Here is a 20,500-nt window from a genome sequence, read left to right as displayed (position 1 = left end):
AATTTCCACACCCTTTTTTTTACTGTAAGAAAAACTACCTTGATGCCTTTTTTTCTTCTTCTTTTTGCTGCTTTATTAGTTGTTACCGATGATCCTCATAGTGCTGTAACAGAACTGGCTGTTCAGTACCCATACCAGGTTTCAAATTTTAATCTTAAGTTACATTCTAAACCTTTTCCAGTCCTCATACCATTGCCCTCTTAAGGCATCAATCTCAGTAATAGTAGGTACCACAGTTCTGTACTTTGCATACATCCTTGCATTGCACCTCAAGCATGGTGCATGCGCATCATCTGCAGCTGCCAGGCATAATTTTTTTACAGGGGGTACATGAAACACAAGAACCATTTGCATTAATGAAAATATATATGTATATCATATTATGGAATGAAGAGCAGTGTGGCTGCTGTGCAGGCTTGCAGTGCAGCCAGCTGTTTCAGCAGCGGACGTTGCTCAAAAGCCTGGCCCCTACCGTCCCAACCTTGAAGGCCACCCCGCCAATCATCCCCTGTTCTGTTCTCCGATGCTGGGCACATGCAGCAGAGATGCTTCTGATCACCATCTTCGTTCCCCTACCTGTTGAGATCAATCTCTGATGAAGTGCAGTCCTCGTCCTCTGCTCCAGCGTCTGCTTCCTCTGCCTCGTGCCTCTGCAGGAATGTACTCTCGCCCTGCAGCAGCGGCTGCTCGACGGAGCAGTCGCGCGTAGTACCAGCGCACGTGTGGAGCTGCCACTTGGCGACGGCGGCGGGGGCCTGGCTCTCGGCCTCCGAGGAGGCGGAGGACGTGACGCAGCTGTCGGCGGAGCGGTGGCGCGTCGGGGACGGCGACGGGGAGCAGCAGGAGGAGGAGGAGGACAGGCACCCGGTCTCCACCGCGGAGGCCAGCTCCGAGAGCTCTGCCTTGGCGGCCTCCTCGCCGGCCGGCGAGCACAGGCTGTGGTCGTCGGCGAGGACCTCCTGCGCCCGGCGCAGCACGGACTGCAGGTACCTTCCCTGCGCCTCGATCCTCAGCTGTAGGTGCCGCTGCACCTGCCACGCACGAATGAGGTCACGATGAACCGAGCTCAGCTTGATCAGCAACCAACCATGAACAAACTGGCAATCAGCTGAAACCTACATGCTGCGAATGGTGATCGACCAACCCATCGTTTACCTCGATCTGCTCCTGTAGCTTCCTCTGCACCTCCCTCTGCATCCGCGCCATGCTCCTGGAAGAATCACCGTGCAGCTCGGCGACGGTGTCGTCATCGTGCTCGTCCGGCTGGCTCTCTGAGGAGGACGACCGCTCGTTGGTGCCATCTCCGTTGTCGCCGAGCGGGGAGGCGAGGCCTCGGCTCACCGCCAGCCGGTACTTCTGCAGCAGCAGCAGTGTGGACCGCCGCATGGTCAGTAGGCAGAGTTGAGCGGACGACGATCGGCTTACTGTTGCTGCTACTCGGAAAAATAATTCGCCGGCGGTAGCCGTACCTGGAGGTGGCTCTTGAGGTGGTACAGCGTGAGCCCCGGCACGGCCATCGCCCTCAGCACGGACTTGGGTGTCGCCTCTGCAATGGCAAAGGAAGCCGACGTCGGTAGCAGCGGTCAAAGAAAGTATTGGCTGTGAGCAGAGCACTTACTGTCTGCGCCGCCGAGCTGGGCCACGGCGAGCACGAAGCGGTCGTGCAGCTGGCGCGTCCACCTGAGCCGCGCCCTGGCCTCGCCGTGCCCGTGCTGCTGCTGCTGACCACCTAGCGACGACATTTCCAACGTGCCCACCGCGGCGCTTCGTATCGCAGCAGCAGCAGCAGCGTCGGCGGCGTGGCCAGCATGAGAAGCCGCAGCAGCGGCCGGAGTAGTCGCAGACGAGACGACGGCGACAGCGGCTGCTGCTTCTACCGCGGCGACACAGCAAGCAGCGACAGCAGCAGCAGGGTGATGGATGCCACTGGGAGCTGCGCGGGGGCTCTTATAGGCGGCTGGCCGGCTGTGGGTCGGTCGGTTGCTTTCCTGGGACACCAGCCACCGCTCAGAGATATTCCGTCCCCGTCTCCACCTCCGGCGGTATATGTATGTATGGATACGCCCGGGGTCGAATCGGCGGCAAGGGAAAGGGAATATGGCGCGTGAGGCAGCTGGGGGCCAACAGGCCATGGCATGGCATGGCAGCATCTTCTTTTGCATCCTCCTCCTGCTCCTCCATCTCCATTGTTTGCTGCTTTTGCTTTCACTTCTTTGACCTGAAAGGAAGGAGAATCTTTCAGCAGTAGGCGGGGCAAAAGCGAAACAGTTCAACTACAACCCTCTCAAAAGGATAGAATTTTTTTGTGTGAGGAAAAAAACATTTTCTTCTTTTGAAATTTAAAAAGTTGATTGAAAAAGGAGAGACGAGAGAGAGAAGAGCAAAGGACGACATTGCATTGATTTCTCGTGCGGGCATGCATTGCAAGCATTGCTGTTGTTCTCTTGCTGTTTTCTCACCGTTCTCGCCTGCTTGCTCCTTGGACTGACTGTCCTATTTGTTTGGTTTATAAACCGTACTTTTTTCAGTCAACGAACAGTATTTTTCTCTCACAACAAATCAGCCAAAGCCAACAGTACTTTCAATCATGCCAAGCGAACAGGGCATGGATTCTCTCCTCCCTCGGAGCCCCACCACCACCACCGTCTCACGAGCGAATGCTGCCTCTCCTCTCTCTGCAGCGCCGAGGCTTTCCCGGCACACGAAAACTTGCTTTCAAGTGAAGATAAGATAGAGATACAGGGTGCATATGCATCAAAGATGCACTATCTATCTTTGCTTTGATCTCAATCTCACTGCCTGCCGCTGCCGGCCGGCCGGGCGGCTGTAAAAATTGGTGCCCAAACCAAAAGATGGCCCGACCCGGCCGGGCGTGCACGATCCGTCAGGAATTGCATATGGACAGGACAGGTACATGTCAGAGGAGAGGAGAGGAGAGCTAGGCAAACCAAGAGAATAGAGTTTCCTTTTTCTCTCTTGATTGAATGGAGAAGAAAAAGGCGAAGAGAATATATCTGATGAGCTTTGCGTTCGATTTCAGGCATTCAGGTGTGGCTTTCAGAGTGGCGCACAACGGGCACACACAGGGCTGCTGGGGGCGATGGATGCAACTGGCAAACTGTCCTCCTTGGCCTGTGGCGGTGACAGGGGAATCAAGGAATCTAATCCAGATCTCGGCGCACGCAAGCAAGCAAGCTTATTAGCTATCGCAATGGATCAAAAGGAAGCTTCTGTCCAAAGGCGGCAGCGGCATGGCATGCTGCTTGTGCATGCTGGGACGGACGCCGAGACCAGTCACCAGTGCAGTGCAGTGACAGCGCCACCACCACCCCAGGACCACACCATGGACATGGCCACACGCATATTCTTTCACATTCTACCTGCCAATTCACGTTTTCACCTCTCGTTTCTTCATCCCAGTCCCAGTGCCAGATACAGGAAGAGGAGAGAGAGCAGAGTTGTTTCACGCAGAAGGGAAATATACAGCACGTTCTACAGGGTTTTGTTACAGTCTCAACCGGTGTCTTTCTTTCTGCGAGCTACGGGAACGGTGGTCGATGGATGGGCATCTTTATGTCTTCCATGGACCACGTAACGTCCAATGATAAGCGAGGGTCCAGTGAAAAGACTGGTCGACTTTTACAGTTTTGGGTGTTTGGTTTCAACGGGTCCATCTAAAATTTCTGTCACATCAAATATTTAAATACATGAATGAAGTATTAAATATAGACTAATTACGAAACTAATTACATAACTTATGACTAATTTATGAGACGAATTTTTTAAGCCTAATTAGTTCATGATTTGACAGCGTGTTGCTATAGTAACATATGCTAATGATAGATTAATTAGGTTTAAAAAAATCGTCTCGTAAATTAGCCTCTATCTATGTAATTGGTTTTATAATTAATCTATATTTAATGCTCTTTATTAATATCTAAATATTCGACGTGACATAAATTTTAGGAGCGACTAAAGAACCAAAACACACACCCGGGAAATCTGAAGGATGAGGCATCAAAATCAGGGAAAACCATGTCTGTTCCAAGGAACGGGTCAGCCATATTCACGCTGTACTTGTGGCAGCATGTTCGGTTGGCTGGTTTGTTTCGTTGTTGGTTCGTAAAAAAGTACTGCTGGCTGTTTTGTGTGAGAGAAAAATACTATTCCAACTGGAAATTTACGATCGTTTACGACAAGCTACAGCCAAACGAACAGGGTTGGCGGCATGCCCTGCCCTGGGGCGTGAGGCACTTCAGTTTCGGCCCCTTTGCTTGCTTTGCTGTGCCTGGAAACAAAAACAATGGCCTTTCAGACCTCACAGTGCCCGGCGACGTTTTCATATTCCCTTGCTGCTGTTCCCACCCATTGCGATCGGTGTTGGTGGTGGTCACTGACTGGCAAATATCTGCCTGCCCATGCTCGCTGTCTGCAGCCTGCACCTGAGGAAATTACAGGAAACTGAACGCAAATGCACATTATCTTGCATGCAGTAACATTCTGTTTAATTGTCCCGTAAATAATCAGCTTCTTCTTGTGCCGGTTGATTCAATGATCTGACCAGGGACATGTCGGTCATGAGTCATGACACGTCCTTTTTTTTTCCTGTTTCAGTTTCTGCATATGAAACGAATGCAGAGCGAGTTACAAGAAGCCAAGTGGGTTAGAAGAGGTCGTTTTCGCGGTTCCACTCTCGGAGCCCCCTTGTTGCTGTTGGGCTTGCAAGATGCTGTCAGCGAGCGGGCTCCCCTCGGCTTCTAGACAGGATCCGTCCACTAATGCACAATTGCAATTACCTTCAGGCATCTCATGATTGCTTCATTTGCGATAACAGTGACCTGCATGGGACGTGGCTAGCTAAGACATACTCATAACGTCATTTCGGCATCTTATTATTCCTATTCTGCTTCCCCTTGTCGTGCTTGTCTGAATTTCAGGCCGAATATCCTTGCTGGAATGGAGGGATATCTAAAGCGCGAACCCGAGGACCGAAGCCGCCGCGATATACGCCGAATTTGATTTCCACCAGCCTTCCTTGTTTTGTTCCTGTTCAATGTTCATGCTGCTGCCTGAGCTCCATCCAATTTTTCAGCGTGAAAGGAAGGGCCCTCCCTCTGCCTAAAAGCTTGAACAACATTCTGGGAAGGAATCAAGAAAGCTTAGCTTTGCTTTGCTTTAATCAATCTGATCCGATGATGCGCTCGCTTGCGTAAAAACTGCCTCTTTTTCGCGTGTTTTCGTGCTCTCTCGCCTTTAACATATTCCATGGCAGGAAAAAGCAGATTCCTGAATGATGCCCGCCCGGCAAGGATGGCAAGCAAGAAGGAACTGATGAGAAGCACACCAGAACTCACTCACTCACCGGCTGGCTGCACAACAAGTCACAGGCCATTTGGCAAAGGTGAGTGAGCGCATCAATAATTCCTTTCTAAAGAGCTCATCAAAGTCCATCACCGGATTGTTTAAAGGCATCGGGGAGGAGAAAAGGGGATTGAGAGAGAGTGTGTGTCTTGTGGACCCGAGGGAATAGGAAAAAGGGGTCCGGCAAGATGCCCAAGTTAAACCCACATGAGGAAGTGGAACAACTCCTCCTATGCGTCTGTCAGTGAAGTAACATGATTGGCGCCCCCCAGGGTAAGCAACCACATAATTGCTGCATTATTACCTGATTATATGGTACGGGGGGGGGGCCTGTTTACTGCCTTTTGTTCTTGTTAAATTTAAACGTTTCAGTTTCATGCACCGGTAATCCTTGCTGGTTCCAAGATTGTACTGTCAGACAAACCTCGTTTCTGACGGTAAAAAGGAACGCATAGAGCAAATGATTGGGAAGGGAGCTGTGTGTGCTTCTGCACTGCAACTGTTATTCCCTGATTGATGGATGGATGGATGGCCTCTTTGGGCTCTGCTTCTGATGGTTTCACCATGAGCTGTCCTTGCCCACCTACGGGAATCTTTGCTTTGTGGACTTTTCGGAGGGAAAGTTTGTGATAGGTAGGCTTCTCAGAATTTTACTGGTGGGTAATCAATTTTATAGCAGAATAAATAAAATGGACAAATCTTCCTTCCTTTTGAAGAAAAGGCTAGAGGAGATTGTAAAGGATTTTTCGATGACTAAATGATCGAATAATGGATTTTTCTTTTCTATCCTGAGAATAATTGGATCGATCGGTTGCAACTGCAGGCAGGTCTCACACAACACAACTTGCAACTGAAGCTAACCCATTGGGATTGGGTAGGTTATATACTGAAAAAACTTTGCTTTAGCACATATGTCTTGCCACCTCTTGAGGGATAAGGTAGGCAGGATTCCAGTGATCCACCAAGGAAAAGCGTTAATAAACCAAACAATCGGAAAGAGATGAGAAACCGCAGGATCAAAAGAGGATCAGCGAGAAAAGAAGGCAACCGAGAGGATTTGGATGCCGCGCATTAGCTTAAGATAACTTATCTGGATCAAAGAAGTCTGCTGAAATTTTTACCAGGTGTCGGGTGATAATCCCCGGATGAATGCAGAGAGAAATTCATCGGTTAGGCGCCCACTGCAATTTTGTCGGTGCGTCAGCTATCTGCTTCTTTTTTTTTTCCTGCATAAATATCTGACACGCGCACGAAAGTTGCAATATGCTGAGAACAAGTGACCGGCATATCAACATGCATTGCTGTGCATAATTCATCTCCGAGGATGCTTTTGTTCCCTGTAATGGTTGTTTCACTCGTGCATCTGGGTCCTGGACTGGAGAGTGGCTCATGATCTTCGATCATTGGAATGGGAACCAGCTACCTTTCAGACAAAAATTCAAACCCAAGACAGTTTAGGCACTGTTTGCTGGAAATGCTCAGTTCCTCGTCCAGTATTCGGCTCTACCAACTGGGACTTTCCAGTTTGGAAGATTTACTGTTGGCAGATCGATGTGGGGTGGCCAACAATCCAGGAGCACTTCAACACAGTGTATACACATTATCACTGAGAAATAGTACCCATCTCCAAATTGTGAATGAGGGGTCTGGCAGATATTCAGTAACAATCATGCATGGAGCGCATGGCAGATATTCAGTAACAATTCAGTCATTGTCAGTTGCATTCTGCTGTGAGTCATCAAAGTAAGTTACTAAGTTGCTCTGCACAAAGAGAAGCAATGCCATACAAATACATCCTCTTCTTTCATAAATCCTCGATACTAATGCGCGAAGTCAAAGTCACCGAAAACCACTAAACCAAAAATCATTCAGGACAACAGGTAGCACAATCTTTGCTTCAATGCTTTTATCGATGAACTTTGCTTCAATGCTAAGGCTGCGTGGACGGCTTTAATTTGGATCGGAGCTGCCTTTAGCTGCTGATGGCATAGAACTCTAGGCTATTGCAAAAGAAAGCCTTTGCACTGCACCCCAATCCCAGCTTTGTTCGTGCCATATAGATAGATAGATGGCCAAGGGATAACTCTGAACAAAGCAAGGCCAAGAACGAAAGACCCAAAGCAGTGTGCTTTGCAAAGATCGACTGATGTGAGATTTGTGCACACAAGTGGGCGCATTGGAGCCGATCATTTGGAGACAGAACATCAATCAAGGTGGTGATCGATAAGCAGTCACATGAACTAATGGTGCCGTCTACATTTCAGACACTCATTAGTCAATAGACTAATTCCATGACCAAACCTTTACACAGATTTAACTTTGCTTTGTGTGCCCGTGTTCGTTGTCTAGGAAATTCCACGCAGAGCATGCATACTAGTATACTCCCTCCATCCTCAAATAAGTGAACTTCTAGGTTACCTTTAAAAGAGAGAAAACTACAAAAGGCTACTAAAATTAGTTACCCTATGGCTCAGTTCGGCTTACCCCATATTCGACTTGTTCGGCTTCTTTTTTCAGTTGGAACAGTGTTTTTCTCTCACAACAATTCAGCCAGAATAGTGTTTTCAGCCACGTTTCAGCCAATTTTCAGACCAGCGAACGGGGCTATCTTGTGCACTTATTTTGGAACAATATTTGAATATAAAAATGCACTTATTTTGGGAGGGAGGGGTACCACTCAACGACGAGTAATAGTAGTAGTGCATTTGTCGCCATCACAATTTTTTTTTCTAGGTAGAGAGATCGATGACGGGTACGAGAAGAGCACACTGGTTTTTGAGAACTCCTGGATTTCGTAACTAGCGGTGACAGCAATACTGCAGTCGTCATAGTCGAGCCGAAAGGAATGCCAAACTTTGGATGAACTTGGATCTCCGACAAGATATGGTCTTTATGGAGATATGGAATGAATCATCCACAAGGATGGACGGGAGGCACTCAGGCACTCATCCAACCTAGTGGCCCAAGAAAAGAAGATCAGTGCAGAAAAAGGTACAGTGCATGTTTGTAATGCCGAAATCGACGAAAGTTCTGTCGGGTATTTTAAATTGGAGTTCTAACATGATGAACTAGCAAGATGGTTTGTGTAAATAGAGTGATCGATGAACTAGCCATAAGCCATGCCTTCAAATCGCTAGTATATGCATCGAGCCAAGTTCTCACTATATATGTCAAACTTAGCTATTTACAGTGGTGTCACATATATGTCCTCGCTTCACAATATATATCCCAGCGCGTTGCACCTTATCTATGCCCTGTTCACTTGGCTTATAAGCCGTACTTTTTTCAGCCAATGAACAGTATTTTTTCCCTCATAACAAATCAGCCAACAGTACTTTCAGCTATAGCTTATCAGCCAAACGAACAGGGCTTAGTTATTATGTTGTTCATGCCAAACGTCCATGTAGACCAAACCTGCCCGTGTTCTCTTCTTGATAGGTTGCTACTCCACCATTAGTCTTTAGTGAATTGCTGCCGCCGCCGTCCGATCGGAGAAGATTTCGTTGGACGGTAACCTAGGCACACTCTCACCGGCCTAATAGAACGACCCATCAGAAAACGTCATCACGTGACCCCAGCTTCGGTCGCCCGCCCGCTCGCCCGCCCGCGCCTATCGCTGTGCCCTTCGCTGCTGCACGCGCGCGTCCGTCCCATCCACCTTGTCCCGCCCCGCATGTATACCCCGTCCCCATCCGCCACGCCTCGCCCCGCACCCGCTACTCCTTCCCTTTGACTCCCTCCTCTCTCTCCACGCGGGTGGGACCCGGAAGCCAAGATAAGGACGAGCACGCCCCGTCCGCAGGACCCCAGGCGCACCGCGCGCCCCCATCCGCTGACCCTTCACTCGCCACGCTCCTTCCCTCGGCGCTCGGGCTATGCCCCCTTGACTCTCTGAACATACCTCTGAAACACAAAACAATTGCAACATAAAACACTTGAATACAACTTACATTTGAATCAAATTAAATATTTGGAACATACACTTGAACCATATGTGTGAAACATATACAACATTCAGATAAAACACTTATAACTTGCAACATTAAAAACACTTATTGCAACGTAAGATTGAAACAGCTAAAACATTACAAACATACTCTTGTAACATATATGTAAAATATATGCAACATCCAGATAAAAAACGCTTGCAACATCCGTCTAAAATAGAACAGATGAAACATTTTGAACAAACTCTAAAACACTTGCAACATATACAACATCCTGATCTAGTTTTGCAACATTTATATGAAACACTTGCATCATACCACTACTAGGAATATGCACTTACATGACAAATAGCTTTCGTCACTAAAGAAGCCAAATTCGTCATAATTTTAGTTTTATGACAAAAACGATTCATCAAAAAAGTCGCGTCATACTTAAACTTCCATGACGAACCAAAAATATTCGTCATAGAAAGCGATCTTCTATGAGAATTTTGGATTCTTCATTAAAATTTTTGTCATAGAAGTGCATATTTCTAGTAGTGTACCCTTGATAATATCTGAAATATTTTAAACATACATTTGCAACATAGGGGGGGAGAGGTCAGGGCCGGTTGATTCCGACCTCGGAGTAGGAGCCAATGCCGAGCGGCAGCGCGCGAGTACCATCGGCATGGGTTGCGCTCGTGGGTGCCCTTGGCTTGGTGAGGACCGACTTGAGGCACATGATGGCACCACCAGCACCAGTAGAGGCGAACGGTACGCCCGATGGCGCGGGTGGACGCACGGTGGGTGGGACTGTGGGAGCAAGGAGCAAGAGGCGCATGTGGGGTGCGCGACGGGTAGGAGTGAGGAGCAAGCAGCGCAGGATGAGGACGCCCAGGGGGAGATGGCCGCTGCGGCAAATGCAGAGTAGGGCGGGCTAACGACCACACGACGCTGTGGAGCGTGCGATGGGCGAACGAGTAGGAAGATATTTTTGAGACAAATGTACAAAAGAGGAGGCAGGCTTGTTGGGCTTACAGCGAGCGTGCATGCATGAAAGGGGCGTCCAATCAAACGAACACCTGACCCTGAGCATTACCGCTAGTCCATTAACTCGTGTTCTCAAAAAGGCTAAAATTTTAAAAGATATATTGTTTAATACATCTTATTAATAAAGAAGCATTTATTTATATTAAATTACATGTTTTTCTCTTTGTTTATTTTCTATAAAATAGGCATAATAGATCATGTATAGTCTATATCCAATTATCATAAACTTATAAATTACTTTTTTTTTGTAAGAGACTGATTTATATATTTTTATCTATATTCGTATTTTTACTCTGCATGACACCTATGTATATTTTAGATATGCAATTAGTTTGAAATCTTGCCATTAACTATGGTGGCCCTTGCTGCATCACACGTGTTATGAAGTCATGAATCTAAATTTTGTTTTTTCAAAATTTATTATTATTGACTACAACAATTTTTTTGTCCTCAAGTTGAAACTCTTGTGCTTATTATATCTTTTTTAGATGAAAGAAGAATTATATTAAATTATAGCTGAGTATATCATCATGTTAGAAGCACTACGGAATACAATACATATATCTAGAAACTGTTCTTCATCTACCTTGTACCCACGCTTTGTATAGCTCCAAATCTCAATCCCACAACCTATATGACGATTCGTATGGATGACCGCATAGGCAAACACTCGACAAAAGGTCAGAGAACATATGCCCAACGAATGACTACCAACATTCCTGCAGGCGGAGTTGAGAAACTTCTTCTTTCTTGTGTCTTTCTTCTTCCTTCTGCCACTAAAGAATAAGGAAAACTAATATGAATCTTTCCAATTCAATACCAGTAATTGGCTTGAGGGGTAGACTTATTCTCACTAGTCCTTCATCATGGTCAAATCTAATCACAACAAAATAGAGAAGAGACCAGAGAAAATTATTCCATGGCGGCAACATCATCTTCGCCTTGATGTCGTCATTCGAAAACCTAAGTTTTCATGTTGTCATGCCGAGGAAGTCGCTGACACCGTAGTTGTCGTCCTCATCTTCAACAGTGTTGCCATGGACAACCAAAACCAACCTACCCCTCACCATCGCTAGGAAGGAGGATGAGGAGGAGAGAAATCCCCAATACCAAAAAACTGGGCATGGAGAGACCATAACCCTAAAGGACTTCATCTACTGGAAAACTTATTACAGAGATGGATCCTCACTCCCTCCTAGCCTCCGATAAGATGCCGGAGGGGGAAGGGAGGGGGACCAGCGGTGATGGAGGTGCGGGCAGCGGCCTCAGCTGGGCCCTCGCGTCTTGTTGCTTATTGTATCTTTTATTAACTCTTCTTTTTGCACTTTCTAAAAATAAGGATTTTAAGCCATAGAGTATGTTCTTAAATACTACAATAGCATAAGCAATCATTTGAAACTTGCATAATGTCACTTAAGATTAGTGACATAGCTTGAAGTGAGATCTCAAATGAGGGTAGTGATAAAACTCCTTTCATACTCTTGTAGAGAAATCACCCTGCTAGTGAGTCACCTCCGATGAGGTTTATCTTGAAGATGAAAATCATAGCAATGCGCGCATACTATGAAGCTAGGACTAAGGAACGACAATGGATCTATCATATCTGGAAATAACAAAAATCATTATTAAGATGTTTAAAGTGAGAAAAAAATGTGTGAAAGGTCCTTGTTTGGTTTTGGCAATTGAGTGACAACCTAGGTGGACTAATATGTGTTTATATTGAGATACACAGGTAATTAGTCCACATGTACACTAGTGTGAGCACTCTACTTCCACAAACAAGATCTACAGTCACGTATGCAGGAGGAGCATTAGCTGGTGCCATTCGCTAGATAGGAGCCCCACTCTGTTGGCGTTGCTGGCATCCTTTTGATGTTAGGTGTTGCTGGTGTCCTTTTGATGTTAGGCTTAGTTCTTTTTGGTGCGCTTTTTATACGTCTCGGTGTTGGGAAGGCGTTATCAAACTCTGGTTGCTAATGTTGGTTGTTCAGGCATGTGTTCCCTTGGTGATCATCTGTCTGGATGGTTTTATCTTCGTATGCATCGTTCTATGGTTCTGAACAATGACTTTGTAATTTCGTTGCCTTGGTAAAGAAATTTGGTTTTATCGGTGTGGAAAAAAGGTACACTAGAGTGAGCAACTTGAGCCATGGAGGTGGAGATGGCTTGGATGTGTTGCAATGCTCACCTATGTGTCAATGAAGGATCTCATTACATATGAGACATGACATGGAGTCAGGTGGTTAGGTGGAGAAGATCAAGAGACAAGGCTTGGCTATAATGGACTGGTTACAAGTGTGAAGGGCAAGTCAGAGGCTTTGGAGCGACGTACTACATGTTGCAAAGAAGCTTAAGCAAGGACTTAGTGCCGATGGACCAAGGCAATGGTGAAGAGCAAGCAAAGTTACGATCGATGAACCAATAAGGTCACATGGAGACATGAAGTGGATCATATCATTCATGTGAGATCAAGCCATGAAAGCTTGTGTTGATCACAAAGTGGCTAGATGGAGGTTGGTGCTTGTATAGCATCAACATTGGAGAAGATGAAATGGAATGAGCAAGGCAAAGGTATATTTGTAGGGCATTTTCATTTCACTGGTCAGATGTTGTCTAGAGAAGTGCATGACTAGGTTTAGGATATATGGTTGTACTATCAAGAAGGGTAAACTTGTTTACATATTAGTCATCTAGTGCCACAATGATCTAACTTTGCCTGTGTTGCTAGGATCGAGTGGCATGGTGAGGAGTGAAAAAAAACCTTTAAAAATGGTTGTGAAAATGCTAACTCACATGCACAAGATGGTGGAACACTTTGGAGTTGGCATGGTTGCAAAAGGGTTGAACAAGTGAGAGAAGGGACCATTGTCGTACTAGTCTAATGGCTTACCCTAGCCGTTAGAGAGCAGTGCCCGCACTCAGGGAGCGTCGGACCCTGGTGCTTCTTGGCATTGGACCTGATCACAGACACTGTTCCTAGACCAAGGGCACTTGGCAAGCTAAGGATGCACGCACAAGGGTCGTCGGACCCTGTTGATCATAGGCATTGGACCAATTCGGTGAGTGTCAGATTATCTTGCTCCGGTAATATCCAGCAACGTGATCACGTAGATAGAATTAGATGGTAGCACACATGACATAGAGATTTATACTAGTTTAGGGCATGGTGCGCATGAATCTCTACTCAAGTGGTGTGGCTGCTCGTGTATTCATATGCTTAGTTATAGGGGCTGTTGCTCCTAGCTACGTGTAGATGGAATAGGTGAAAGACTGGATCCTAAGCCCAAGGTCTCTACCCTCCTTTATATAGGCAGGAGAGGTAGGGTTATGAAGAGAGTGATTAGGCTAACAGATTGTTTCCTAGTTTGTTACATGAAATGCGCAACAGATTGATCCTAGCTATCATTCAGATACGTCTGCCTTGGTTTGCCTTGATCTCCATGTTGGTCGATGATGTCAGCCCTCGTGGGCCTCTCCCTTGATGGCTGCTAGGTCGATAGCTTAGCGATGGTCACATATATGGGCGGTGCAGGTACCCCTGGCCCATATCTCTGATAGTAGCCCCTGTAGAACTTAATGATAAGCCAACATATAGCTCTAGCCCTTGGGACATCACAATTTCCCCTGCAAGTTCTGCACACTGTAAGTATTAGTGAGCATTTTTGGGTGCCGAAGTTCTGAGCAGTGCGCTTAGATATTCCCAAGTATTGGGGAGCCAGTATGTTGCTATTCGAGTACCAAGAGCATTTCTTGGGTAGCAAGAGTCTTCTTCAAGTATCGAGTGGGGTGGTGGTACACCGTACATCAAGGAACATAGTTCCCTGGTGGCTGTAAGCGCCTAGCTCTGGTGGTACACCCTATAATAGGAAATGTAGTTTCCTGGGCATTGCCCTTGAGATGTTGTCAATGTCTCATTCGGTTGGTGGCACCCGATGACTGGAAGCATAGCTTCCAGGATGTCCGTAGGCACCTATGTTAGGGTGAAAACACTGCTATACTTAGGAAGTTGGTTTCTAATGTATTTCTATGTGTAAATTAGTGGTTGCACATCATTAAGTCCTAGTTGCAAAACAATAATGAGGATGAGATAGGTGCACCTCCATCGCTCACGCATCACTAAGCCAGTTGGTTTTTGGGTGACCCGATTTGGGTCATTAGTTAGTAGCACTAACTGGCGTCATGTTTTTCTTCGAGACCCATTAAGCAACATATCTTGAATTTTCATGAGCCTCATTAGTGCGAAGAGTGAGGTCACTGTCTTAGAGCCCTGATGCCAATACAACAGCATCCCGGGCTGGGAACTGCTGTGGGCGAGTAACGAACGTGTGAGCAGCTTTGGGTAGTTGCGCATATTACTGTTCGAGCCGGTAACGGGTAGAACAAGTGAACGTCCGCTATCACTGAAAGGAAGTTGCAGGACAAAGCCTGACCAATGGGGGAACATCATAAAACTCTTTTTTTTAGATTCCAGGAGCTCGTACTTTGATTACAGCTATGGGCCAACTAGTTTTTTGGTTTCCCACAAAGGGGCACACATCCGCTGAAATAAGGTACTTTGTGCTCGTCCGAGCATTGGAAGATTTACATACACCGAGTGTCAGAGGTTTTAGGGTCAGACTGGTGACCCTCTCGAATACCCCCTGACTCTAGTAGGGGCAGGGTCGATAGTGAACGAGTTACTACCGCTTACACCTGCTTTGAGTCTGTACTGACTCAGGTGATGGTACATCGTGTTCTAGACTATTGGGTCCCACAGCCTCTGTGGTTGCTGAAAGGTCCTAATATGACTAGATGGGGATGAATAGCCTATTTAAAAATCTACAAACCGACTAGAGCAATTTGATTAGTATAATAAATAGCGAAATGCAAACTTGCTCTAGCTCTACAAGGGTTGCAGGCCACCTATCCAACAATTCTAGTTGTTATGATCACTAGGCACACAATTTACTAGGTCACTACTCACTAAGAGCTCTCACAATTGCTACACTAAAGAGCTCCACTAGATGAGCTTAATCCACAAAGCAAGCTCTCAATTCTAGCTACACTAAAGAGCTTGTTATAGCTAGTTTGTAGAAATGTAAATGAGTAATTGAGGTGATTATACCGCCAGTGTAGAGGAGTGAACCAATTACAAGATGAATACTTTATCAATCACCTGAGAAAATACCAAAGGGCAAGAGACAATCAATTTTCTCCCAAGGTTCACGTGCTTGCCAACACGCTACATCCCCGTTGTGTCAACCAACACTTGGTGGTTCGGCGGCTAAGAGGTGTTGCATGAACCTCATCCACACAATTGGACACCGCAAGAACCTACCCACAAGTGAGGTAACTCAATGACACGAGCAATCAACTAGAGTTACCTTTTGGTGCTCCACCAGGGAAGGTACAAACCCCCTCACAATCATCGGAGATGGCCATGAACAATCACCAACTCATGCTAATCCTCCTCCGCTGCTCCAAGCCATCTAGGTGGTGGCAAACCAAGAGCAACAAGTGAATCCCACAGCAGAACACGAACAACAAGTGCCTCTAGATGCAATCACTCAAGCAATGCACTTGGATTCTCTCCCAATCTCACAAAGATGATGAATCAATGATGGAGATGAGTGGGAGGGCTTTGGCTAAGCTCACAAGGTTGCTATGTCAATGCAAATGGCCAAGAGAGCGAGCTTGAGCTGGCCATGGGGCTTAAATAGAAGCCTCCTCGAAATAGAGCCGTCGTACCCCTTCACTAGGCACAACACGGGGTGACCGAACGCTCCTGGTCAAATCGACTGGACGCTGGACCCCAGCGTTCGTTCACACGATGCATGCCACGTGTCCCTCTACATTCAACTAGAGCCGCCCGATCTCAACAGTCAAGTGATGACCGGACGTGCTGCTGTGAAGTGACTGGACGCTGGACCTCAGTGTCCGGTCATTTCCAGTAAGGTTTCATTCGCGCAAAATCATGACCGGACACGTCTAGGTCATGCTCGATCGGACACACCCAGCGTCCGGTCACACAATGTCATCATACGTCAGACTAACCAGACTCAAGCCCTGAGTGTCTGGTCAGTTTTCACGCTAGCATCCGGTCAGGAGACCGAAACAGTGCACCCTCTGCTGCTACTGATTGGATGCACCGGTCCAACCGAGTCCAGTGTTCGATCACTTACAGTGACCTCCGTCCTTTCTGTATAGGGCGTCGGTGGCACTGTCGAACTATCCACACTCTATGGGTAGTACACTCCACTGGTGGAGTTTCTTACCCTTGCTCAAATGTGCCAACCACCAAGTGTATCACCTTGTGCACATGTGTGTTAGCATATTTTCACAAACATTTTCAAGGGTGTTAGCACTCCACTAGATCCTTAAATGCATATGCAATGAGTTAGAGCATCTAGTGGCACTTTGATAACCGCATTTCGATACGAGTTTCACCCCTCTTAATAGTATGGCTATCGATCCTAAATGTGATCACACTCACTAAGTGTCTCGATCACTAAAACAAAATGACTCCTACTATTTATACCTTAGCCTTGAGCCTTTTGTTTTTCTCTTTCTTCTTTTCCAAGTTCAAGCATTTGATCATCACCATGCCATCACCATCATCATGATCTTCACCATTGCTTCATCACTTGGATAAACTAGGTTAGCACTTAGGGTTTCATCAATTAGCCAAAACCAAAACTAGAGCTTTTAGTTTCGTAGATGAGTTCCTTCTTGATGAAGCGAAGGCGTCAGGTTTTGGCATCTCATTTCCCCACACGTGTTTCTCGGAGGTTGTGCCTCTCAAAGATCATGGGGACATGACCTGGCCTTAACTCCCACTCTCGCTTGAGATGACTACTGGGGTTCCATCAACCATGCACATCCCCTACCTATAAAACAGAGGGAGAGGGAGAAGGGGAGTTAGTACTCTTGCATAGTAGCCTTTGCACACTCACCTTCTTTTGTTTGTAGTGGCTCCTGCTATCCTTAGATCTTGTTCACTGCCCATGACCGAAGAGAAGCATGCATGGGAGGACTCAGAGGAGGGGTCAATAGAGAGGCATGTGTCCCTCTATCCTCAGGGCCTTCCATCTAGGGCCTGCTAGGGTCTGGGTAAGAATGGATCTATTGTTGGATTCATCTTGGAGGGATTTGATGTGTTTCTTGGTGTAGTGATTTCTCCTCGGCACGCTAGAGGCGTGTGTCCCTCTATCCTCGGGCTACTATTCGAGACACCTTGTCAGTCATCGCATCCTCCTAGCAGCATAGGCTATGCCGCTGTCGGATCCAGTCTTCCTCCTCTGATGATGAAGGGCCCAAAGGTGAGGGCTAGGATATCCATGCCATGAGGGGGAGTAAGCCATGGCCGATCAAGCCCTTCGATATGGATGTCGGGAGGTGGAGCGGCTGAAGGCGTGCCTTTCGGCGGTAGAGGCCATTGTTGACGGTAGTTAATAAACATTATAAACCATCAATATAACTTGTATAAGGGCATGAAAGTAATCATGAACATAGACTTAGGGGTTTAAATTAACAAATTCCATGAATTTTGGTGAATTTGTGTTTTCAACAGGGTTTATTCAGAAAACCATCAAGGTGGACCTATATGTTAGAGTTAATCATGCTTATTCGTAATGAGACAGACACATAAGGATTTAGAAGACTCCAAGGGACACCACACCATGGTAGAGGGAGAGAGGCCACCAGGTGCTGGCCTATGGGCCCCATTGTCAACCTCCTCCTTCAAACATCAGTTCTCCACCGCCTTAGGGTTTGCATCTACTGCCATCCTTTCAATCTAGTTTGATATGAGGGCTCAAAATTGATGCTACGGCCTATATATACTAGCCCCTACCCCCTCCCTCAGACATATTGCATTCAGTCGAGAAGACAAAAACCCTAATCATCCTTAGAGCTCCACCATATTCTAGGGCATAGCTAGCTAGGCTAGGTCTAGAGTAAGGCAAGCTTCGCTTGGATTTTAGATCTTGTCAAGAGCATGGCTTGGTATAGCCCCTTGTATCCTCTTTTGTATCTTTCATTATTTATATGTTTGCTACAATTGATTCAACTTTGTTCTTAATATTATTCATGTTCATAGTTATCATGTTCATCGTTTACTTTGATTGTATGCTTAGTATAGTTAGATTATCATCATGTTCAAGCATAAGTTTGTATAGCGCTCGCTCTAAGGTACCAGGGGTGAGTGGTCGACATTGTGTAAGCATGGTGCTTATACGTTGTTTACCTATGGATGCACCCTATATTCTAGGCCATGTGGTTGATCACAGATGTGACACTCCCATTGAGTCCTTTGTAATCCACTCCCCAAATATAGGACAAGTAGGATCTAGTTATGAGGGAAGACAAGCTCTGTTCTTAATCTTCCTTAGCAATATCCCTTATATGTAGATATGAAGTTGATCTTAGCCCTGACTACTAAGTGTAATTGCACTAATCAACGTATTCTTTGACTTTTAATTAAGAATGACTTAGGAATTATTCCTCTAATATTCTATCTAGCCATGCTAATGCCATAGAAAGGAGTACTCTAAGTGATCATTTATCATTTATCATTACTTATCATATTTATCTCTTGACTTACCCCTATTGTGAGTAGAAGTTTGGTTATGGTTTACTCCTCCATCATACATATAAGTTATCAATATATTCCAACTGCTCGTCCTTCCCTGTGGAAAAATACAAATAATGATACCTGGAATACTCCCGGGTGAAGTACTACAATGGTATAATTATCTGTGCGCTTGCAGATCCCTTCATACATATATATATTTATATTGTTTCTATTCACATGAAATATTAGAAGTACTTCTTAGTATCATTTTAGTAGTGATGCTAAGTAGTACCAACAAGCATTTCTGGCTCATAGCTATGGATGACAACTTAGCAAAAGTGATGTTAAGAAATGTCAACAACATTAGGTGGCTACTTAAACAAGTGATAAGTTAATAAATACCAACAATCGCGCTCAGCGCCGCTGATGGGGAGGCGGTTGAGGCCAAGGCTACGGATGTGGTGGCCCATGCTGAGCTTGCCAGTGAGCTGATCTATATCTTCATCGCTTCCATTGCTAGATTACTCTTGCCCTGGGTGATGAATCTTTGTGTTCTTCAGTGGTGCAAGAGCAGGTGGCTGCTATGCAGGCCAAAGAGGTGAATCTTCATAGGGCCAACAAAAAGTTGGTCGGTAAGTTGGCAGAGATGGCTCATCTACGAGATGAGTTGGTCGCCTGGGTGCATGGCGGTGCTACCATGGCGCGGGTTAATAGCAACCGATACATGGCATTGGAGGAGGCAGTGAGCGTTGCCATTGAGCTAATTCAGCTGGAGGGGTTGACCTTCCACTAGCAAGCTCTCAGGCTTTCAACATGGATCAGGGAGATGACAGCGCATGGCATGTGCCAAGGGGTTGTAGTGGCCCTCGCTACCGCTCACCTTCGCCTTTAGCTGGGAGTGGACCTACATACGGTGGTGCTTGGGTTCCCGTTGAGATCAGAGGTACCCAGGCATGTCGACGTCAGCCAACTGATTGCTGACCTTGGTGCCACCGCTAGCACCACCGTTGTAGTTGTAAACATGGAGCAAGTCATCAAGGACACCCCTCACTAGGGTTGAGCCCTTGTTGGTTCGCCCCTCTGTAAAAGTTGTCTAAATAAAATCATGATTTGCAGACTAGTAGTATTCTTTCAAACCCTCTCATGTGTGGTTGTGTGTGTGGCGATAGTAGTAGCCCCCAAGCACTTGGGTAGGTTAGTTTAACGTACCCAAGTGCTAAGACTGAATAGACCACAACAACTATCCTGACACACTCTTCTCTTACGTGCAGCCCCTGAGCTCATCGAGCTGAGTGTCGATTGGCCAGTATGACTTTGCTCGGATGGTAATGCATCGTTGTGTAGTACTTAGGGTGTAGCCCCCTGAGCCAACTCTAAGAAAGTATTTCCTAAGTTTTTGGAGCATGGGACCCTTATGTTTCTAGCAACTATCATCATTTTTTTTAAAAAGGGGGGAAGACAATGATTAGTGCATTGGCAAAGCTCACCTTGTTGTCTTTGACCCTCCTCTACTTGGGGTTGACCTGAAGTTTTATTGTTGTAGGCACTGTTGAAGCTCTAGGCATCGGTTATGAGTCCATCTCTAATGGCTAAGTCATCTTTCCCTTCT

The 20,500-nt window shown here is 46.3% G+C and overlaps 1 protein-coding gene across 2 annotated transcripts; it reads right to left on the bottom strand.

Moving 5' to 3' along the window:
• Positions 1-218: 218 nt before the first annotated feature.
• Positions 219-2,424, bottom strand: LOC136501032 (myb family transcription factor PHL7-like). 2 transcript variants are annotated; one of them, XM_066496520.1, is made up of 4 exons: positions 1,619-2,424; positions 1,470-1,546; positions 1,120-1,356; positions 219-1,031 (listed from the first exon to the last, which is right to left on the bottom strand). In XM_066496520.1, the coding sequence occupies exons 1-4, from the start codon at positions 2,160-2,162 to the stop codon at positions 573-575; spliced, it is 1,317 nt and encodes a 438-aa protein (XP_066352617.1). In that variant the 5' UTR covers positions 2,163-2,424; the 3' UTR covers positions 219-572. The 2 variants fall into 2 exon arrangements, with proteins under 2 accessions (XP_066352617.1, XP_066352618.1); XM_066496521.1 differs by having other exon boundaries at positions 1,156-1,356; positions 1,619-2,403.
• Between the last annotated feature and the right edge of the window lie 18,076 nt (positions 2,425-20,500).

This window comes from Miscanthus floridulus, chromosome 13 (genome assembly GCF_019320115.1).
Source record: "Miscanthus floridulus cultivar M001 chromosome 13, ASM1932011v1, whole genome shotgun sequence".
Taxonomy (NCBI): domain Eukaryota; kingdom Viridiplantae; phylum Streptophyta; class Magnoliopsida; order Poales; family Poaceae; genus Miscanthus; species Miscanthus floridulus.
Note: the sequence above shows the minus strand (reverse complement) of the source record. Positions and strands in the feature narration are given on the sequence as shown.